Below are 24,063 nucleotides of genomic sequence, written 5' to 3'. Positions count from 1 at the left end.
ACCTCTCCTTAAAAAGCACACACGGGCAGATGGCTGCCCATCTAGAGTCAGGGTCTGCTTTGAGGTTTCTACCTTCTAAAAGGAAGTTTTTCCTTGATGCTGTCGCCAAGTGCTTGCTCAAGGGGGAATGTTGGGTTCTCTGTATTACAAAATTTAATTAAAGTGTTTGGTCTCGACCTGCTCTAATTGGAAAGTGTCATGAAATAACTTTTGTTGTGAATTGGTGCTATATAAATAACCTGAATTGAATTAATGCGACACAAACTCATAATGGATTTCATTTCTGTGACCAAAATGTATCTTCCAGATGGAATAATGTATTAAAACACTACAGAAACACGAGCAGCAGTAAATTAAGGTCTGGTCAATCATCTCACAAGCTAAGCAGTCAGCAAGCCCTCGTTACTCTGGCAACACAAAAGAAAGTTTGTTAAACTGAGAAGAGACAAAAAAAAATTATCGTTAAGACTCTGGGTCATAATTTGTAAGAAACAGTTCTGTAAGTAATTCTCCTTCTCCTCCCTGCCTGAAGGTGGTGCTGTCTTTTCTGTGTTTCTTGTGTTTCTCTTGACTTGTTTCTGAGCTGCAGGAAGTGACTGCTGATTGGAGGAGGGACTAATGGCATGTCCTTTAAAACGGCACTGACTGTGTCAGCGGGTGGACGCCTTTTTCTGGCTGGCTCCTAAACTTACCCTGCTGATGCCGACTTCTGGAATTATGAATTTTCAAGATTGTTTTGTATGTTATTTTTATTTATGCCACACATTTTCTGCTACGCTCAGGTTACCATTATTTACAGTTTTATATTGTATGTATTGTATGTATGTATGTTTTATTTGTATTTATATTTCATCTGTAAATAGTTTTTAAATATTCTTTTATTGTCTAATAAAATAGGAATTTATTTGTAATTTGGTCTATTTATTTATAGATTAACAAACTGATTTATGAAAGAAAATAAAAGTGCCCCTTTTTATTGTTCAACTAGTTGTTAATTAACAAAATCCTTTATAACTATTTCTGTGACGCTTGTCATCCTCCATATTTTTGTTTTTAATGTTTTAAAACAAACCCCGATCTGCATCAATAACTGAACTGGGGAATAACCAAAGACTACAATGCCCACCCAGTCTGCAGGGCTAATTATGCCTCCGTCCCAGCCAAAGAGACATTATGGTCTCGGAGAGCCGTCTGCCGTATGTACTGTACATACATCTGTCATGTTCCTAAGATGTCACGTTCATTGGCATGAATGTTTCTGGCATGAATATCCACTTACAGATGAACTGATCAGAATTTGGTCAAAGGTCACTGACAAAACATGACCTCTCAAAACATGTTTTGGGCCATAATTGTGACAAGATTTCACACAAATGTCTAATAGGATAAAATGATAAGTGATAATGATGAAGATAACATTTTATATAAAAAAGGTCAAGGGTCAACTTCACTGTGACATCATAATGTTTTCTGTCCATTATACAACAGCATAACTCAGAAACAGAAGGGCTGATTGTGATCATATTTCACATTTGGTCACAGACTGAATTGGTGACACCAATCTCGGGTGTCCACCTTGAAACTGTGCTGGTCTTCTGTACTGTCAGGTTGAACTTATATGTGAAGCAGTCACATTTTAGAATTTGTAGCTTCTTTGCAACAACATCCATATTTAAAGCACTTCAAGGCTCACTGGTTTGATGATACTGAGTTTCAGGTGACTTGTGTCGCACTAGATACAGTATATTACATGAGTCTGGACAGACATGGATGTAAACTGCAACTTGACTTGTGAGAAGGTAGGCATACAAATGTGAAAGATAAAATGGTATCCTCAAATACGAATCTGTCACGCTGTACAGCTCTGGGTGTATACAAATGGTATCAACGAATCAGACGAAAGGATCAAACTCAAAGATTCCAGTCGGCTAAATCAAAGCACTCATTCCAGCTTCGACTCACAAAGAGTTGGTCTGTACTGATGGCCTAAATGGCCTTTTATTATTTATTTCTGGGGCCGTTCATAAACCAAGTACAAACAGAAAGCAATAAACTAAAATAAAATAAAATAATGCATTACCTTCCTTAGCAAAACACACATTAGTTTAATACATTTCTGTTAGGAGTAAAAGTTAATATAATCTATAAACACAGTTGGACACAAATGAGTGCAATGAACATACAACATTTTTAGTCTCTTTTTCGTGGCTTTTCTTGACTTGCACCGTTTTTCCTTCTTACTGCTTGTTACCATTTTGCTAAAGGCATACAGGCTCCCTTTCAAAATAAACCTCCATTTTAACAGGAAACAACAAAATAACAATACAAACGTCAATTTCCGCCTGGGGTCATTTACACCCATTTTAGATGAAAGTAACATTAACGGTAACAGCTTTAACTTGAGAACGATTTATGAAGGGAGATACCACATTAGACCACAAACCACATTGCACATGACTGTTAGAATATCCATTTTATACTATTACATATCCCAGAAAAGGATTTACTATGTCCCAATACACAGTGTGTCAAATGCAGTAAGCCAAACATACCAGTATGTCCTACTACATACAGCCATATTTTGCATTATGTAAATCCGCATGCTTTTCTGCCAATCCTTTGTGCAGTGGAAGTCATGTCACATGGACTGAGCCTCCGAGAGCACACCGACAGATGACAGCTCACTGACTGTTGCACTGCAATGACAAATGACACATTCACACACACATGAGCACATTCAAATCAATACCGCAAATTTTTGGCACTTAAGTACTTAACTAATACATTTACATATGGACTCAAATGACTGCGACAGATGGATGCACAAGAAGGTCAAAGGTCAAGTCAAAATATTAGGACCAAGTAGTATGTCCGAACGGTACGTATACTGCGTGCAACAGTAGGCCTACATACTTTATAAGAACAGCTGCATTACATAATAAAAGTGATAAGAGAAGATATGCATTTTTGGAATGCAGTGCCATCAGGGAGCCCTGATAACTTCTTGGTTAGTTTGCTTTTTCATTTTGTAGTTTTATCACAGCACGATCAAAACAATTTTTGTGCAAAATAAATAAATTCATAATTCTAAACTAATAATTCTAAAAATTGATTTTAAGAACTGTTAATAACATATTTAATATATGCTGAGAGCTATTAAGGACACAGAAACCCTAAATTAAAAAAATGTAAGAAAATGAATAATGCAACATTTTGGGAAATAACTTACTCATTCACACATTATACTTGGTTTGTTTGTGTAGTGGCATGTTGCCAAAAAAAAAAAATAATAAATTTTGTATTTTTCATGGTTTATTTCCTAAAAACCGAGCAAGCAGACAGAGAACGAAGAAATCATGGTGCTCTCTTGCTCTCTCTCTCTCTCCATATATATATATATGTATATATATAAACACACACACACAAGGCAACAACTCAAACTCAACGCCAAATAAATAATGAAAATAAATTTGTTAAAACGTAGCCAATACCACGATTACACAATATGCTCTAATGAGGTCTGGGAGAAAACCTGAAGGAGTTCAAATAATAAAGTCTTAATAATCACACAGTAATCACAATACGCCTGTATCCTCTCCCAGCACGTCACCTTCGTCTGCCAAAGTAAGTTTTAATATGAAGTCCAGTAGTTATTTCTCACTGTGGTGGGCTATAATTAGTCATTTAGGAAGAGGGAGGAAGGAGTGCTCCATGATGACGATGTTCACTGGCAACATCAGAAATACCCATTTTTACACCATAATTACACTAACGAATAAGTAACATAATTTTGGCCGATGCATATTTATCAAACATTTACAGGATGGCTTACTCTTCAGAGAACAGTGCTCATCATACCCCATCCAGCTCCCTGACGTAACTTTCACATTTATTTATTTATTTATTTGGTATATTTATTTATTTATTTATTTCGCAACGACATCGAGGCTACATTTTCTTCTGGCTCCTAATATGACCGCCTCGGTGCCGTACAGTCACCAGGGGGCATGCACATAGGCCGAGAAATAATAATAATGCATTTGAGGAAAGCCTGCTACAAGGATCCTCCATCGTTTCCACCACACGGCCGTGGTGTGATGGAGATGTGAGTTTCGGTTCATGTGTCCGGCGGGTCTGCCCCTGGCTTTTTTTTCTGGGGAAGATCATATTGGATCATATTGTTTGCAGGACGTTGTTCCTCCTGCAGCCCCCCCAGTCTATCCCGACGTAGTTGTGAATTGAACATGGCGACTGTACCAGTATATTGCATCTGCAGATTACCTTACGACGTGACCCAGTTTATGATCGAGTGCGATGCTTGCAAGGACTGGTTCCACGGCAGGTAAGGCCAGATTGTTTACCGTGGTGTTTTTGTGGCGGTTTGCATTCGTGGAAAACAAACAAAAATGGCGAGATCTCGGTGCGTTTGACAGCTTTGTGGCTCTCAGTCGCCCGTCTACATCTGAAGAGAGGCCGCTTGGAGAAGAAGAAGGCGGAGTTAAATATAGCCGAACAGGGTTGTGACATTTTTTCGCGAATAACACTAAACATATTCTCCTTTTAAAAAGTTACGGTTGTCAGGGTTAGCGATTTCGGTGTGGGCTTCGTCTATTAAATGGACTTAATGGGTATTTAACATCCCCGCATAGCCCCAAACTAACCCATTCCCGTTGTAATGAGCGGGCGGCAGAGCAGCGGGGGAAGCCTCGGCAGACTGGCTGCTCATTTCTCCCCTCTCGCCGCTCTTCGTAGCCGCTCTCAGGCTCGTATTTCGCATATAATGTCAGTAAACGTTACACTAGAAACATTTGTTAGCTTTCGCCGACTGCTTTTACAGAACACTGTTGAAAATCACGACCCGAATCTGAGCTCAGCCCCGTTCAGCCTTCCTGCCAGGCAAGAGCTATGGCTGACAATAGCCCGTGTTGGATGCCCTAAAGCTTTAGTGGGGGAATAGAATGACATTTTCAACATTCATCAAGAGGGTTTGTCAGTACTTTGAGCCGCAGCTAATTGCTATTTTGTCTCACTGCAATTAAACGGAGACATATCGTCCACTGCCGCTCATCACTTTCCCCGCCGGTACATAAGCTGTGATGATCTCGACCAAATCCCTGTTATCATCATGTTATATTTCCCTCCTGTTGTTCTTGTTGTTGTTACACGAGTCTGTTCCTGTACTCGTCTTTGTTTTTGCATGATTCACGCTGTTCGGCTGCACTCCGGATGTCTTTTTGTGACTAGATCATTTGTTAATCGTGTTTCGTTTGGTGAACAAGCCCTTCAGAGAGCAATGAACACTATTTACGCGCCTGAACGTTAACCCTTTAATGCTCCCCCCTGGTAGCCTGTGCTGCGTGTCGCGTTATCACATTATACAGAGATGAGTTCAATTCTGGGGATAAGCCATGACCTCCCGCCACACACCAGCATAACCCAAACAACCAGTAGCCTATAACGAAAGACCATGTTTTTTCCCCCAGAAAAGCAGTAAATCTATACCTGAAATGTGATCATATTTGCACAGCTTAGATCAGCCTGAAGCTGCTTACTATGTCTCAAATGCCCATTAGGACGATGTGTGAACATTGCCATTAAATAACAAGAAACTGTATTTTCCTTACAAAAAGGTGTGTTGCAATGGATTTCCCATACAACACTGCCTATAATATTAAAATATTTACCTCACTTAAGGGATAAGTAAGGTTATTTAAATCAAACCATAGTATTGATGAGCTGGAGACATAGTACGCCTTGCAGGTGGAATAGGTCACACTTTATTGTACACTCATCTGACATGTACACATCCGTGTGGCAGGAGGAGGTGATAATTTGGTAATTTATGCTGTCAAACTAGAAAATGTACTATATTTTGTGTGGTGTGTAAATATGACAACTGTAATGGTATGTAATAAGAGAGCGAACAGCACAGGTATGCAGCAGTGAGCATGAAGGAGATATGTTAATTCATTACCAGGATCATGTAAAAGTCTAATAGGAAGATCAGGTAAGAAGATTCTCGTCAGTTTCTCTTTGTGTCCTGGCACTGGTCTGAGGTGTGTTTAATTGAACTTTTTTTTTTTTTAACACTGGCTTAAGTGCTTTTTCAGATCCATCAAAACTGATAAATGACACTTTATTACTACTTCTAAAATGTCAAAGACCCATCTTGTTTTCATCAGTTTGACTCACAGCATTGTTCAGGAGAGGGCTTGTGAGATGCTGCTCCCAGTTCTGCAAGCAGCATCTCACAAGTGGTTATTGTTACATTAATTGTTGCGGTTATTGTTGTGCCCAGCTGTTTGTTGTTGATCAGGAAGTAGTTCAAATGCTAACTGCTCCCCAAACCGTAGTGTCTTGTTATCTGTTTTATCTGATTTTCTCCAAAGTGCACATATGATAGATGATATGATAGACTGGAATTGTTGCATGTCTGAACGCGTGTTAGCAGTTGTTGTTGTTGTTGGGTTTTTCTAAACATTGTAATAAATCAATGTGTGGAAAGTCAGTGAGGTCACTTATTTGACAAATCCACAAGGAAAAGGGTTATTGCCCACCTCTGCAGCTCCATGCAGCTTTTTAGCACCTTTTAGCTCATTATTTTGAGTTAAATGGCTCTTCAATCTCATCAGCTCTTTTTACAAATGCGCCAAGCAACTGTTTAAGCATAAGCCTGTGAATATTCTCATTCATCCAGGTCATGGTTATCTCAAGGAAATTCAGTCGAACGCAACTGGGCTTGGTTATTTGTTTGCATGTTTAAGCATGCAAACCAGTTGAAGTTATTGACTAAGCTAACCACTGCAGAAAGTCTAACATCAAACAGCCATTTCTAGAGCTAAGTGTATGTAGGACACCGCATTGATCCAGTAGGTGTCACCTTTGTACTTAAATATCAGGGAAATTAGTTGTTAGGGACATCCCTAATAATTGTCTGGTAGCTTTCTAGAATTTGACAAATTAATTGCAAGAAATTACTTTTTAATTACTTGACATGAGTATGTCTTACATAGAAAATCCTTTTTCACAGACCACCAGTCCGATTTAAATGACTCTGTCTTTCTTTAAATGGCTGTAGTTTTGTCAAGGAGATAACAAGTCCCAGGAGTGAAAGCAGGTCTTACCACTAACTTTCCACTTCATCTTACTTATTTGCCTTACAGCAAGTTGCTGTTGCTTATTGTTAGAAACAGATTCTTCTGCTCATTCGGTAAAGCTAAACATACTCAAGTGTCTCAAAGTACATTAAATACTTGGTGAGTACTTTTATGTATTCAGAAATAGTATACTTTCACTGATTACTTTGAAATGTTTTATTAATGTCCAAATTTTCTCTTTAACCTCTTATGAATATATGAGTGTACATCTTACATAGGCCCTTTTACCAAGTAATGAAACAACAGCCCATACAGATGAGATAAGATAGGCCTTTATTAGTCCCACGGTGGGGAAATTCTCATTGTCACAGCAGCACAAGGATAGCAAAATAAAGGTGCAGATAGGTTGAGTAAAGATATACAAAGTAAAAAATACAGGGATATTTACACTTTTTTTTTTTAAAAAAAAAGAAACTATACAAAAACACGCACAATATTTACAGTATTTCATTATTAGCAGTAGAAAAATTACTGTATTGCGCTGGGAGGTGGTTGATTATTGCACAGCGATTCATTGAAATATAACAGTAAACAAGTTTTTGCTATGTAAAGATATGGTGGGATAATGACATCCTGCACAGAGAATGGAGTTACACTCTTTCAGTGTGTTTTGTAATCTGAGCTGCTCCGTTCTTTGTTTTGGTAGCCGGTTCGGGCACACATCCGAGTCCCTCCCTGTTAAACTGTTGGCCACCCCTTCATTTATAAAGAGACTAATTGCATCTTCAGATGTAAAGTTAAATAAATTTTTGCCTTGAACGTGCAAGTTTGACTGTGGCAAGTTAGACTGTGTCATCTTTGCTATTTGTTCACCCCAAACATCCAGAGTGCCTGCGAGCAATGGCAGGCACAGACTGATTGTGATGGAGTGTGTGTGTGCGCGCACATGTGTGTGTGTCTGTTACCATTCAGTTCAGCCTCTGATTCCACTCAGCGCTTACCGGAGACAGCAGTTCGTTCTATTATTTCCCTTGAGCCTGTCTTTTTCTCCTTTTCAGCATGGACTGCACCTCCACAGTTTGCTGTCAAAGCTTGAAAAGCGAGAGTAAAAATAAATCCACTATTTAACACAAGTTGAAATAATAAACTCCTTAGCTCTCCTCCTGATGGTCACTGGCTCGAGATCAGAGGAGAATTTGGTGTGACTCTGTGGTTGTTCCTCCAAAAGTTCTGGCTCTGGACAACTGTCTGCGCATGAGTAGCGACTGTCATGGGAGTAAAGTGAAGGCGCTCACGTTCAGTTGAAACCATCAAGCTTTAACTGTTTAAAGCATTTTTTACTTAATGTTGTAGGTAGCTAGCTTTAGCAGGATAAGGGGAAGCTGATAAGAGCTTTATGCTCTCTCAGTAGAAATAACTCCTTACCAAGCTGAAGGGAAAGTTAGTGATTGTTGGAACTGACAGTTTTAATGAAGGGTGTTTAGGATGATCTGCGAGGTAAAATTAGTTTCTGTCATTTGACTCTGTTGGCTTTGAGAAGAGATATAATAGTTGCTTCTTGTTAGGGGGTGGTATTGCTGACATGCCTATTTGTTTTGGTCTGACATGTTGGTGCTCTAGTACGAAATCTGGTGGCAGTGAATGTTGTGTGTAGAACCTGTTGTAGTATTTTTTTAAGACTAACAAATTAATCTCTGTTTAACTTTAGCCACTTTTGCATTGCCTCTTAAAATGCTGTGCTGTTACTACATCTAGACATATGGAATGGTAGTAGAAGTAGAAGGTGGTATCAGAGACAATATGATATTTGTGTAAGAAAGGGTCAGCCAGCAGCATGGGACAAATGCTGCTGTGTTACACATCATGTCTTTTCCTTTCAGAACGCCAACATGCTATCTAAAGACACACACTGGGGCAGCATTATGCTGACGTTGTTTGGTTCAGTGTGACAAAGCAAAGCCGGCATAATGATGGGTCTTCATGGCAGAAATACTGCAAAACCTATGTGTCAAAAGGGCTTTTTTTTTTAAAATTGTGCTGGACTTAAATTTGCATATACATGATACTTATTTGTCTGAGAATATGGATAGTTTTACTTTATGAAGTTGAGTTCTAACACCTGTAACAGGCATACAGTATCTAATCTGTAGATGAGACAGTGGGAATGTCTCATTCACAGATCTAGTATCTTCTGTTGAAAAAGAATATTAAGCATATTAAGTCTATGTCAACACTTCCTGCAGCTGCTTCACAATAAAAGCTTTCAGGTGGTTCACTGGTGAAAGCAACAGAATTGCTGTGAGTACAGTGGCAGGACATTATGCAGTTATTGCAGCTCTGATAACACAGAATGGAAGAGCTCATCAGAGTGAGTGAATGTAAGAAGAACAAGCAGAGTTGAAACCTTTAACCAACATTAACCACTAACTACACAGGACCTGCAAAACAGCAATTTTGCACCTTCTCTCTATTTACTTGCATGACCAGACAATGAACCAGTCAGTCCATCTCAAGGACAACGCAGGTCAATGCAGTTTTGGTTAGGTAACAGTCTGGCCTAACACATTTTGAAAATTAAAAAGATGTTTCTTCCAAATTGATCTATGGTAATACAGAGCCCTAGTATCAGCATAATGTAAATCACAGGAGTCTTTTCATGAAGCCCAGCAGGTTTAGTCAGACTTGACTTGCTCCACTAGCTTTTTTGTTAAATGGTACTTCTATTTTGCAGAGCTTTTTGTTGCTTTTCATATGCCATTTAATATTTAAGAGAAAACTAAAAGAAAACTGAAAAATGCTAGGGACAGTGCCTCATCCATCCCACAAAACATGCCTTTTATTTTAGGGTTGATTTTTATAGCACCTAGATTTTCATTGGAAAAGACGCACAAGAATGCTTCAAGAAAATGCAAGTATGCAAAATATATTTCCACCGGTTTTTGAAAATATGAAAATTCCCATAAATGGAGATGTTAATTGTATCTTATTAACTTGTTTGATTGTATCAACCATTTTCGTGTTACATACCACTACAGGCTTCATTTTGTCCTTGCCTTAGGCAGATCTTTCCCTCTACAAAAAAAAATTCATACCAGATGGAATACATTGTGGACAGATACATATTTACATAGACACAGTATGTGTAAAGGAACATTTGTCACAACGCAAAAACACAAAAAATGTTAACACAACTATGTGTAATAAGGAGAGTTTTCATATACATATTACACATAATGACATACTAGCAAGAAAAAACAAAATACTCAATGCACTTATCCTGTCTGTGATTCCTGTTTGTCCAAAGCACTTATGAATCTGTCTTGACTTGACTTTAAGTCAAAGCCTGACTGTCAGTGGATTACCTTTGGGCTTTCACCTCACTGACATCACAGTGTTTTGCTTCTGGCTGTTTTTCAGCTACTGTTTCAAAAAGTATTAATCAACACAGCCCAATGGTGTCAAGCCATGTTGTCTTTATGTTTCAATAATTTCCCCATTTATACTAAATTTATAAAATGACACTGCTATAATGCTTAATAATACTTATGTGCTTAGTGGTATGCTTAGTGTCAGGGTGAAAAGATATTGTCATATAGAGCATGTCTTTATGTTGCATAGATTTGCTGATAAATCACATGTGATGATGTGATAAATGAAGAGTCTTTGGGATTTGGTCTGTAGGTTGGACAAAGGAAACAGTTTAAACACTTTGGGCTCTGGGAAACTGGGATGACCAGTTTGACAGTAGACTTCCATCGTTTCTCCTACCATAATGCTTCTTCTTGTTTTTTGTTTAATGATAGCTGGCTAATTGCTTCTGGGTGCATTACCGCCATCTTCTGGATTGTGTAGGCGACGTAACAGCCCTGTGCTAATTGCCACATTACTTGACTCTGGTTGAATACTGCCAAGGGTACAACTGGAGGCTTATGTGACTGACATAAGTGCCTGAGCCAGCACCAGTACTAGTGAGCCAGGCTCAATTGTGCTAACTGTGCTTATGACATATGGCTGTTTGAGGTACAGTCACATTGTTATATGCAGTTCCCACAGTCAAACGTGGTGGGAGCATAATGCTGTGGGGCTCTTTTGCTGCTTCAGGTACAGGGAACCTTGTTCAGGTGCATGGAACAATGAAGAAAGAAGATTATGTTTAAATGTTTCAGGGATAATGTAAAGAAATCTGATGCCAGTCTAGCTTTAGGTCACTACTGGGTCTTCCAGCAAGACAGTGACTCCAAGCACACATCCAAGTTGGTCCAAAACTTATTGAAAGACACCAAAATCAAGCTCCTGGAGTAGCCCTCTCAGAGCTCAGATCTCAATCCTACCGGGAATCTGTGGCGAACACTCAAAGTTAATGTCAATGCACAAAAACCATGCAATTTGGAGCAGCTGGAACAATTTACCATGGAAGAATAGGCTAAGATTCCTCAAGAGACGTGCCAGCCTAGTTAAGGGCTACCATAGGAGGTTATTGTCAGTTGTGATTCAGAAAGGTTACGCTATTGACTGTTAATTGTCAGAGGGCTTATAATTTTGGCCTTGAAGTTTTTGCATTTTCTTTTTTCATTCAGTACATCAGTGAACTGTTTTAATCAAGCACAGTGGAGATGTTGTCTTTGCTCTTTTGGAATCAAATAAAATATAAACACTTTTGGCTATGGTCATTTCCATAGAAAAGTTAAGGGTTTTGTTTGATTTTATAATTTTGACCTTAACTGTATGTGTAATGTATAAGTCATTGTTTGTCTTTGTGTCAGTGTTATTACAGTATTGCAGTGTTATTCACAGATATGTGGTTGTAACTTTTGAATGATGCACATCTCCCAAGTCCAACACACTTTCTGTTATTACTTCTCTCAGGTATCATTCTCTCCTTACCTGGTCAAGACATGGTTTCCCCTCCCAGCAACAACCTGTTTGTTTCTTAAATACTTAAATCTAAAGCAAGAAGTGAGATGCTCAATTGTGTAATATTGTCTAAATGATGTGCCATCTGTGATTCAGTCAGCAATGATGGACAGAGAAAGAAAAGCATTTGATCACAATAAATACATTTTATTGGACAATATATTGTCCTAGAAATAATTGGAATAAATCAAAGTATTGCCATTTTAAGAACATTTCATACAATTGATACAATGATAATATAAAATACAATACAATAAAATACAATACAATGATAATATAAAATCATAGCACCCTTATGTAAAATATTCGGAAACCTTAAATACGGTTTCAGTCTGTTCTACTCTGCTACTACTAAATTAACATTTAACTATCTAAAATAAAAAAACTATTGTCTGTCGGCCTTCTGCTTTAATGACTGTTTTTATTATTCATTCATTCATTCATTTATGATCCATTTGTTGCAGTCACCTCCTAAAGTGTGTTATGATCAGACTTACACTTTATAATGTAATGTGACCTGTAAGGAAGCAGATGAGTAAATCTGTTAAAGGACTAGTCCAGTAGCTTCGTTTTGCGCTTGGTTAAAGTTTGAGGTCTTAGTTGTGAGACGCAGGCTTTTTATAAGAGTGATGAAGATCAAAGTGACAGCAGCAGAAATATCCTGAATCTTATTGCTTGGTATGGATCAGGCTCCAGAACGTATCATGTCTTTAAATGGCACTTTCTGCCCTTCTTTCCTTATGCGTATGTCACTGATGGTATCAGTGAAGGTGGGGTCAGCCATTCCAACACACATTTTGTCAGATTAAACCAATATGTCCTCGTGGTCCACTGGCCGTCTGTACTGAGTACAGCAAGCAAATCGCTAAGCAAATATCCAGTGTTGGTACACAGGCCTTGCCCTCTTAATGTGATGAAGAAGAAGAATAGCTGGCTGAGAAACACAGTTGTGTTTACATTGGTGAGGCTCTCCGACAGTTGAAAGACAGATGTGGAAGTTGCTCTGTTTACTCGCCCTCAAATTTTCAGCTTGCTTTCTAGTTTGACAACATAGCTGTTGTTATGATGCTAAGCTATTTTAGGAGATGACTTGAGATTATGCCTGACGATAACTGTTTTACTTTAAATGATGCCATGTGCAGTTATGTTAGCTTGATCACTAAAGTGAACCATCAGAAGCAAGGCAGAACGCCAGATCATTCAGCATGTGTGGATGTGCTTGAATAAATTCAAACAAATTACGTTTTAACGTCTTTTAAAAGTTGATTGTTTTGCAACAGTGACATGTATTTGACATGTATCTTAATACCTGCATTCAATTTTTTTTTTTTTGATGATTTTTTCATATGATTTTGCTCAGCCGGTTACTACGAGTGTTGGCCTATTTTTACTGATGCTGTGATTTTTAAAAGCTATCCAGCCCTAATTGCCACTTAAAACACGAAAGTACACAAACTTATTGTATGGTATTTTATTAGTCTCTGTAGAGTCATCGTCATTTCCCTTGCACAGAGGAAGGTAAAAGGTTGAAGTTAGTTTCAGAAGTGCTCAAGGACAGTGCTGTACTGCAGCTCATAAAGTGATCAAAGAACTCAGTTGTGTTTCAGACCTGTTCCAGGTTTAAAAATAACTCCTGTATTCATGTAATCAATTCTTAACCCAACACAGCAACAAAATAGAGAAGCTAAAGTTGCGGTAACCTGATTCTGTGACGTGCGTTTAGTCTCAGTCAGATACTGGTCTGGAGCCCTGCCACAGCTTTACTGAAGGCAAGGTGAGATGTTTCTATACTTCTCAATGTTACTGTAAAACAAAATTTACCCCAACCATTCTCATAAGTTGGTAAAACATGTTTCAACCAAGTACATGTACTTTAAAATTAAATGGTTTCTCAGTTTAATGCATCTGATCTGAAAAGTTCTGCTACCAGAAACTGAAGCAACCACACTGTCATACTTAGTAAGTTAGTAACAAATTCTTTGATACCACAGAAAGCTGTCAGAGAAAGTGCCTAAAAATGTGTTTATCTTAGTTTTTCCTCCAAGCCTATGGTGTCTCCAGACATTTTCATTATGTCCACACACATACCCACTCTTGTATTTGCCTGCGGTGCAAGCGAGTAGGCGGGGTAGTAAAGCTGTGGAGTTCACAAGGGGGGCGGGTGGGGAGGGAAACATTCTGGGAAACTCCCAGTTCATTTAAGTTTGGGAGCAGCGGCTCCAAATGGGAGGAATTTGCTTGTGCAAAAAGACTGTGAGAGCAGTCGTGTGAGACAGTGGGAAGAGCTGGGCTCTCACTGCTGGTGTTTTTAACTCTTATCTACAATGTTATAGTCATTTTGTCCATCACTGCTGAAGCCTCTGAAGTCAGGATACTGTGTAAGACATAAATAAAACAGAATGTGATCATTTGCTTATCCTTTTTGACATAACAGCACAAGACAATGTGTTTAATGTTTTACTTTGCTAAGTAATCAGTTTTTGTAAATACATGGGTATTCTAAATTTGATTGGCAGCAGCACATTTCAAACACATTGGGACAGGAGCAACAAAAGGATGGGAAAGTTGTGTGCTGCTCAGTAAACACCTGTGTGGAACGTTCCACAGGTAAACAGGCTCGTTGGTAACAGGTGATAGCATCATGACTGGGTATGAAAGAGGCATCCTCCAAAGGCTCAGATCACAGACAAGGACGGGCTGAGGTTCAACACTTTGAACCTCAACCTATAAAGGACAGTAGTACATGGGATTAGGACCACTTTGTAAAACTGTTGTCAGTAAACACAGTTTTTTCTTTTTGTGAATGGCAGCTTTTTTGGAAGCAGGGCTGTGTGTTGTTCTGACTTTACCTGAAGCACTGCATTTATGTTACATTGTGGTCAATACTTTCTCTTCGCTGTAGGACCTCCTAGCGTCGAGTCTATATCTCACGCAGTTTTCATTTTTACTTTAGAGACTTGCGCATTGATGATTACATTTGAATAACAAAGTTTTATGAGGAGTAGATAGTGGTAAAACTTTTCATAAGTTTCACTGCAAAAGTGTAAACTGTCAAATGCAGGAAGGATTGCTACATGAAAGGTACAAATGGAAGCAGACTGCCTCGTCCTAATTCAAGCAGCACTTCCTTTCACAGCTGCCACGCTATAAACCACAGTGTTAAAATATATGATGTCTATGCATATATGATCACAGGGGTATTTATAACCTACTGTCAGTTGCTGTCCTCAACTGTCCTGTCCCTTTGTCCTGCACTGTACTATCTATCTTCATACTTGTGGACCATAAATTATTTTAAAGGACTGGTCCAATGTTTTGTTTTTTTTTTGTTTTTTTTCATGAGTCATGTTTTGTTTTACAGCAAATTACGAAGTTGCTCAAGGCTATGACTTAGATTTGAAATATGTTTATTATTCCATGTCAACACAGTACAAAAACCATTTATTCTATTTTATGTTTTTGATAAACATAAAGAGAGTGACACAAGATTATTTTTGACAGTTCTTTGGTAATTTGGTAAAATTTGTTATCTTGTCAGACACTTTACAACTGAAACAATCAATAAATTGAAGTTTTTAGCTATTTTCTGACATTACATTTAACAAATGATTGATCAAAAGCATAATTCTCAGATGACTGGATCATGAAAATAATCCTGATCTACAGCTCTGCTGCCATTGCAAGGAGAACCTTTTAACTTTGACCAACAGGAAAACATACATGATGTCATCTTGACTAATTAGGAAACTTAATCAAGTTTTTCTACTGCAGGGAAGGAGAAACACACTGAAAAGCCTAACAAACTTTTATACGCTTTAGAAAAAAAGTCTCAGCAAGTGTTCCTTGTGTTGTTTCAGCTGTGTTGGGGTGGATGAAGATGACGCTCCAGATATTGACATTTATCACTGTCCAAACTGTGAGAAAACCCACGGCAAATCCACATGTAAGTTGGACCCGTTTATTTCTCTTAACAAAGAAAAGGTGTACCTGCAGGTGTACGCCTGCCTGAGTGATGTGATAATTTTTCTTCCTCTCAGCTTTCAGTCACACAATATAAAAATTCTCAAAACAGATCAAACTTGAATTGAATTTGACAATAAATCAATTCCTGCAGTGTGGTACTTTATTCTTGATGTTGGTTTTTGATGTTTTTCTGTTTCTGTCTTCAGTGAAAAAGAAAAAGAACTGGAGCAAACATGACACGGGGCAAAGCACAGATATCAAAGCTGTCCAGAACGGCAGTCAGGTTTTCATAAAGGAGCTTCGCAGTAGGACGTTTCCAAGGTAAAAACATTTTAGACACACACTGTACAACTGTGAATGCCACAAATGGGGTAATAATACGAGAGAAAGTATTGTCATTTAAACTCTCTTAACATTTGAAACAGTCAGTCTCAGTATTTTCTAATTGAAATCCTGTTGGATGAATTCAGTGAGAATGAAATTAAAGTATTCCTCATATTGATAAGATGTGTATGGCTTTTAAATATTATCCTACTGTCAATGTTATCCCTCACCTTATCAATAATCCCACCAGGGGGCACTATTTTATTACTTTTCAAGACAGATTTCAATGTTACAGGCTTAGTTATCAGATCTCGTTCAATCTCTTGAAGGCTTTGAAAATACTACAGCACACATTTCACACAGTGCTCACTCTGGTTGTGTGTGGCTTTCAGTGCTGACGATGTGGTGGTGAAGCTAAGCGGCAGTCAGCTGACCATGGATTACCTGGAGGAGAACGGCTTCAACGAGCCAATCCTGGCTCAGAAGAAGGAAGGCCTGGGCATGTCCATGCCCGCCCCCACCTTCTACATCAGTGATGTGGAGAACTATGTCGGTGAGGACATGCTGACATCACTACTGATGCTATTACATCTATTACTGATACCATTTTTCATACTGCTATTGTTACTATAACTACTCCTGTAACTGCTGCACAGCCTCTACTACTCCCACTATAGCAAGTATTACTGCTGTAGTCTGTAGTGAGTATTGCATTGATCCAGCCTGAAGAATGCTATATTACTGCTCCAACATCACAACTGCTGCTGATACTATTGCTGTTGTACCACTGCTACTTCTTCAACTAATGCTGTCACTTTTACAAATAGTATTGATACTACTTATGGAACAAATAACAATTCTACCAATGTTGTTATAATGACTGTTCCTCATTCTACCACTGCTACTTTAATTGCTACTAAATTACAACTAGTATTACTATTATAATTCTGTTATTATTTATATGTATGTATATGCAATTAACTGTGCAGCACCGTCTGCTATACCCACTACTCTTACTACTCTTACCACTACTGTGACTAGTGCAATTGCAACTACTGGTACTGCTATAACTAGTACTACAATTACTGCTGTTAGTCTTACCGGAACCATTACTGCTGTGATCACCATTTATATTACTGCACTAGTGATAAAACTAATCTACTGTCGTACCGATTCAGTTAATTGAATTGTGATAATTAATTACTACTTGTATTCAGAGTGCTTACAACTTAAATAAAACTGAAACATACTTTCTTGTAAAAATCACGAGAAAGTATGCTAGGCCAACAATGCCAGCACAGGTCACATGTGCACACACACACACACACACACACACACACACACACTCACACTCACACACACAATCCCCACGTAATTCCAACCCTACCACTACTACAACTACTGCTGTCACTGCTGCAGCTGCTCACAGTGTCATGAGCAGAAATAGTGGTGCACATGTATTACTACAGTACCTTTTACTACTTTGCTCCTACTCCAGTACAACTATAAATACACATCTAGTACTTCTAATGCTACTTTACTACTGTTAGTATAAATATGAGAGAGTATCTTTATTTACAGAGCGGATCAAAGATATGCTGGGTATCCTTATTCAAAATAATGGCCAGAACAATAATTGACACTGTAACTGATAGATGTGTTTCAGTGAAATGCCACGTATTTCAGTTCCCCTCTTTAAAGAATCACAAGATTAAAAACATGCTCTTTTCTTTTCAGCAGGGGGTGCATCAGTTCCATGCACTGGTGCTCAGTGATGAGCGCATCAGCAGTACACTGCTCCAGACATATTTTGTAAACCAGTTTTCTGTTTGAAGAAAATGTTTAGCTTGTCGGCCGTTAGTTTTTCTTCAGCTTGTTTCACCGTGTCTTCTGTGTCCTCTGTTATTGTTTTAGGTCCTGATGTCAGCGTGGATGTGGTTGACGTCACCAAACAGACTGACAGCAAGATGAAGCTCAAAGAGTTTGTCGATTATTACTACAGCACAAACAGAAAGAAAGTGTTAAATGTCATCAACCTGGAGTTCTCTGACGCTAGGTACACACACACACCCGCTGTAACTGATGGTGCAGTGTCAAAAGAAAGTGAGATTTGAGATAAAGATGCCAGTGTGGAAAACTCATTTCTGTGTGTGTTTCTGTGGGGCAGGATGAACAGTATTGTGGAGAGCCCACAGATTGTGCGGCGGTTGTCTTGGGTTGAAAACTACTGGCCTGATGACGCTCTCCTTGGAAAGCCAAAAGTCACAAAATACTGTCTCATCTGTGTCAAAGACAGCTATACGGACTTCCACATTGAGTGCGCTGGCGCCTCCGTCTGGTACCACGTCCTTAAGGTCTGTCATACGCAGAATCATGTGACACAATGAGAGCCATCCTCCTCCCATACATCACTGTCTACAGCAGTGATCTTCTTAGAGTCTGAATTGGGCCATAACAGGAAATATGGAATACATGAAACTTCATCTCTCATGTGATGATAATGGAAGAAAATGCGATTGTGTTTGCAGGGAGAAAAGATCTTCTTCCTCATCAAGCCCACCTCAGCCAACCTGTCTCTGTATGAGCGCTGGAGATCATCATCCAATCACAGCGAAATGTTCTTCGCCGACCAGGTGGACAAGTGTTACAAATGCACCCTGAAGCAAGGCCAGACTCTGTTCATCCCATCAGGTCAGAGCTGCACTGCTTTATTTGTGATATTACAGCACTTTGTTTCTTCCGTGTCGGACTTATAGCTGTGTCCGTTATAACAAACGCAGGCCACGCATTGTTTGGAGCTACAAAACTATTTCAAACTCTGATGGAACTTCCAGGGACAACACATACGTTTGAAACGATGGAGATAACAGTTCCAGTTTGTTTCAAAGAAAGAACTGAAAGAATTGGCTTGTTTCTCAATTTTGATAATTGATTAGTTATTGAAGCAATATTTCGTAAATATGCTAAACATACTCAGGTCTCAGCATCTTCTTTGTGTCACTGTAATCTTAAATTAAATTTATCTAAATCATTTTTTTCACTATACGCTGACCTTTTAGAAACTAATCAATTAACTGAAATAAAAAGTGTATTTGTGTGTATTTTTTTTTACTTTAAATCTGCTATATTCAAGAGAAATCAAGAGATACTTTACTAGTTTAATGACAACAAATTTTCATAGATGCTATATTTTAATTTTCCTTCTCCGATAATGAAAATAAATAACATGCATGATTTAAATACATTTTTCTTTTTAGATTTCTAAAACTTTTCATTAGGGGTTTGAAGTATGGATAAAATGACACATTATATGTAATTTTATAGCCTATTTACATTTTTCTGGGAAAGGAATTAAAAAATATTTATGGATAAAATAACAACATAGTGAAGTCTTGCCAATAGATTAAATATGTGGCAAATTAAAGTACTGCATTACTTTGATGTGAAAGAAAACCATATCATATCATATGCAGTACTGCCATCGGTAAGTGTCGTCCACAATGGCTGCATACATCCAGGTCTATTAACCACGGTGCAAATGGTGCAGAATTTCTGATGAAAGTCAGCATGATATCATCTGACAGCTACATACTGTCGTCTCCCGACGTACGTCAGGATTTGATGGTGATCATCATATTGATTCACGTGTCAGTCAGTCAAAAACAAAAAAAAAAAAAAAGAAAAACAGAGAATTAATGCAGTAAAATGGTGTTTACCAGTGTAAAATAATGCAGTGGGTGAGGGAAGGTGAATTAAAAATAAATAGTAAGCAACAAGTAATAACAATGTGTTTTGTTTAATCTAATGTTTAATCTTTGATAACGAATGGATGAATATCTTTATTATTTCTTTCCAATGAATGTATTTTTCCTCAGGCTGGATCAATGCAATACTCACCCCGGTCGACTGTCTGGCGTTCTCTGGACACTTTGTCCACAACTTAAGTGTGGAGATGCAGATGAGGTTCGGACACGTGTCTTATTACACACACTTTTAGTCTTTATGCTATTTATGTTACCTTTTTTTTTTGAATTGCTGAGATCTGCAAGGCCTCCTGCAGAGAGTCATGACCTAATTTGGGGGATTTAGTGAGACTCGAACACATTGCATGTTGGACGTTGGTTAATCTTACATAGTAGTTCCCACTGGGTCCTCATTTTGGGTTTGATTTTAGCTCCAAATTCCACCCGTCTGTTTATGAGTTCTCCGCTTGTGAATTACAGTCTGTTGCAATAAACCTGTTGGTTATGCACGACGATGTTTATCAGGAACATCTCGGCTTTCTCTTCTCAGAGCGTATGAAATCGAAAAGCGGCTAAAGGTCAAAACTCTGACCCCCTTCCCCAACTTCGAGACGGCGTGCTGGTATGTGGGAAGACATCTGCTCGAGCGATTCAAAGGTAAACTCTTCAATCAGTTTGATGTATTTATAGATGTAATTTTTGCTCTAATATGTAGTATTTTAATGTAAACTTACAACCTCATTTAACTCACCATTTCTCCAGAAGAATGCATGAAAGCAGAGAAAACACAAACAGTGTCAGAAATGCCTTTTCCTGAGCCCGCGCATTTGCCTTATGGCTGCATGTCTGCTACACAGATGAGGAGCTGGATGCTCTAATATTATTTCAGTCATTAAATCTGTGAATCGCCGAGTTCACAGATGATTAGCTTCAAAAGGTTTGGCCCGGCTAGAATCACTTGCTCCATTACAAGCTTGTGTTTAAACTCCCCTCAGCTGGCTTGGGCCAATTGTTTATGTTTCCACCATTTTCTGCGTATGTGTGTATTGTGCGAGTTGCACACTACTTCTAACCCACAAGGCCTTGCTATTAGTGTACCATTATTCTTTTTAACTTCAAGGTAAGCTGTTTCAGAGCAGGAAAAAGACTCACTTCACTGCTGCTGGTGTTGTGCCTGGATATTATTAATTATTTTCTGTTTTGGTTTTAAATCCAGATTCAGTTGATAGAGCTTCTTAGACATTCAGATGGTACTGATTAAGAGATGAAGATAAAGAGAATAAGCATAGTTTTATATAAATCAGGGCTGTAGTTGTCACAGTTTAATTTAGGCTTGTAAGTCTTTGCAGAAAATTAGAATTCAAATAGCCAAGTTAGTATGTCATCACTGTCACTGACAGTAAATAACTGACTTTGTTTGTTATTATAGTTTGCTAGTTTTAAGTTTAAAACTATGTATTTTTTTTTTTTTTGCTGACTATATAATCATGATTTATATAATAAAATACACTCAGGGCAAATGTTTGACAAAAGGGAATCTCAAAGCTTATAATGGTAGGGTACAATGGAGGTTGTTCATGCAAGTACCCTTGGGAAATGCAGTTCACTATTGTACCTCTAATCTCCAAATATGTATGTAGGAAATGCCGTGGATACAACATGTAACAATAACTGAGGGCAAACAAATACAGAGAGGTCAGGACATCAAAGTGGGCCTGTTTTTCTCACAGTTTCAGCCAGCCGCTGGTTTCCATTCTCTTCTGTACAGTATGAAAATCTGGTTGTAGACTTTTGCTGAAATTGTGCAATGCATGAATAAAATGACATCATCATTGATACTAAGTTTGATATTGAGCAACCACACACATACACACATGCACTCGCTCATTCATAATATACTCTTGTATAAAGTTTAAACTATACATTTTATGGTTCATTATATTGTGAACAACTGACACAGAAAATTGAGCTTTTTGCAAAGAATCACTCCTTGTTCAGCCACATACTGCACACACAGTGGTTAAATTTGACATTTCAGTGAATTAGCAGATGCGTAGTGATCCTGAGTGGGTGAGAAGGGAGATGTTGATTGTATACCTCTGCAGCTTCCACACATCACTGGGCTGTTTGGAGGCTCAGCTCTGGTTCATTTTGGTAACAGAACAGTTTGTCTAAACACACAGTCACCCTGTTGACAGAATCTCTCCCCTGTTCACTGATTAATGCAATGACTTAACATTGAGTCTTTTTATGACATTACCGACTCAAGTGTCAGCTCATCTGTTCTTGTTTTTGCAAGAGGCTTATACAGTAAATCTCTGCTGCAAATGCATGTTTAAAAGTCATGATTCAGTCAACGATACTATTTTTTTTTTCCTGCAGCTTTACATAAAGCAAATAAGCAACCAGCTCCATACCTGATACATGGTGCCAAAATCATCAATGGAGCCTTCAGAGCTTGGACTAAAAAACAGGTAAGGACTCCTTAGCTTGGGTTTGTCAGTCATTCATCTAAGATGTTCTGAACGGGGATGACAGTTCTTGTCGCTTTTCCTCATAACAGGCCCTCTTGGAACATGAAGATGAGCTTCCAGAGAATATGAAACCATCACAACTCATTAAGGATCTTGCAAAAGAGATCAGACTGTCAGAGGTATTTTTGTTGTATTTTGGGATGAACATGATATTGAGCAACCGTTCTGTAAGAGTACACTCTGGTGAGAGATGACAGTTTTTACACCAAGATGGCGATGTTTTTTGGGTGTTATCTCAATCGCTACTGTTACACTGCAATAAAATCTGCTGACTTCTGCTGCAGCACTCAAGTCATGTCAAAACATTTTCTTGATACTGGGTCAAGTTACGTCTTGACCGTCTTGACCATCATAAATTTTCATTAGTCTTTTGTTTGGTTGTCCTCGTATTTTAAATAGTTTAGCTACTAATTCGTTGACAGCGAAACCACTATCAGAAACATTTAGCTGTTTTTTGGGAATGGTTCTTGATTTAACAGAAAGATTAGGTTAATGCAACTTAAAAAGCAACAGAGCAGGCTAAAGCAAATTGAAGTTTGGCAGAGTCTATATGCACATTGACAGTGTATGTGTAATTACTCTCATTGCCAGAAGGGAGAGACAAATGTTTGGCCCTGAAACTAAGGTGTCAAACTTTGGGATATTGGTCAAATCATGTGAGGTTCCAACTAGCAACTTTCTTTGTTTATTAGTCTACCCTTCTGTAATTTTTATACTAGCCGTTGAATCTACAAAATGTCAAAAATAATGACAATTACTAATTAAATAAATACAAGTATATCTTATTCAATTATAAAACTTGACAGTTGATTCTGATTTGATCTATTAATTGATGAATGAATTAATCATTTCAGCCCTAGTTCAGTGGGGCTTTAATTGTTTTGGTTGTTTTTTTTGTTTTTTTTTTAAAATTGCTGATTACAAAATTATAGCTCACTTCACAATTTCCTGCTTTTATTTCCAGAATGCAACCAAAGCCATTAAGAGTGAGCCAAGCATTAAGATACCAGTGGAGGAGCCACCATCCACCCACTCCGATCCTGAAGAGCCTGTTTCCCCGGCCCACGTACCTTCACCCAGCAGAGAGAAAGCCAGAAAGAAGGCTTCGAAACCCCCCAAACCTCCCAAACCTCCCAAACCCCCAAAGATGCCCAAGGCACCCAAGCCTCCAAAGGTGCCAAAAGTCAAGGAAGGAGGAAAAAAGAAAGCAAAGAAAGTGAAAGAGTCTTCACCGCCTCCTAAACCCTCCAGCTTCGCAGCTCTTGAGTCCCATGCAAAAGACATCTTGAGTAAAATGGACCAGCCAAAAAAGACAAAGGTGAGCAGATTGTTATGCTAGTATAAATTTTGTGGAACTATTATTTGTATCCTTGGTTCTGAAGCTTCATTTCAGCCATTGTATAATGCTCCTGTGTGTGAGGAAGGCAAATGCAAACCATAGTGGATGAGTTTTTCTTTTTATAATAGTGTCTTTGCTGAAATATGTCC

The 24,063-nt window shown here is 38.4% G+C and overlaps 1 protein-coding gene and 1 long non-coding RNA gene across 3 annotated transcripts in view; one reads left to right on the top strand and one right to left on the bottom strand.

Annotated features, from left to right (window-relative positions):
* Window positions 1-1,968: 1,968 nt before the first annotated feature.
* On the bottom strand, window positions 1,969-5,298 carry LOC124055157. The gene is made up of 2 exons (XR_006842581.1): window positions 4,282-5,298; window positions 1,969-2,696 (listed from the first exon to the last, which is right to left on the bottom strand). It is a non-coding gene; the product is annotated as an uncharacterized LOC124055157 (long non-coding RNA).
* Window positions 3,523-24,063, top strand: part of phf2 (PHD finger protein 2) — a 33,670-nt gene continuing 13,129 nt past the window's right edge. Inside the window, exons 1-12 of one of the 2 annotated variants that reach the window (XM_046381695.1) lie at window positions 3,523-4,342; window positions 15,869-15,954; window positions 16,181-16,295; window positions 16,691-16,851; window positions 18,213-18,354; window positions 18,466-18,652; window positions 18,827-18,989; window positions 20,174-20,261; window positions 20,592-20,698; window positions 22,424-22,515; window positions 22,605-22,694; window positions 23,540-23,893. In XM_046381695.1, the coding sequence (XP_046237651.1) occupies window positions 4,245-4,342; window positions 15,869-15,954; window positions 16,181-16,295; window positions 16,691-16,851; window positions 18,213-18,354; window positions 18,466-18,652; window positions 18,827-18,989; window positions 20,174-20,261; window positions 20,592-20,698; window positions 22,424-22,515; window positions 22,605-22,694; window positions 23,540-23,893 (1,683 nt within the window). In that variant the 5' untranslated portion in view covers window positions 3,523-4,244. The remainder of the gene's footprint in view (window positions 4,343-15,868; window positions 15,955-16,180; window positions 16,296-16,690; window positions 16,852-18,212; window positions 18,355-18,465; window positions 18,653-18,826; window positions 18,990-20,173; window positions 20,262-20,591; window positions 20,699-22,423; window positions 22,516-22,604; window positions 22,695-23,539; window positions 23,894-24,063) is intronic. The other variant, XM_046381697.1, reaches the window with a different exon arrangement.

The sequence above is a fragment of the Scatophagus argus genome, chromosome 3 (assembly GCF_020382885.2).
Source record: "Scatophagus argus isolate fScaArg1 chromosome 3, fScaArg1.pri, whole genome shotgun sequence".
Classification (NCBI taxonomy): Eukaryota; Metazoa; Chordata; class Actinopteri; family Scatophagidae; genus Scatophagus; species Scatophagus argus.
This window is presented reverse-complemented; position numbering and strand designations above follow the sequence as displayed.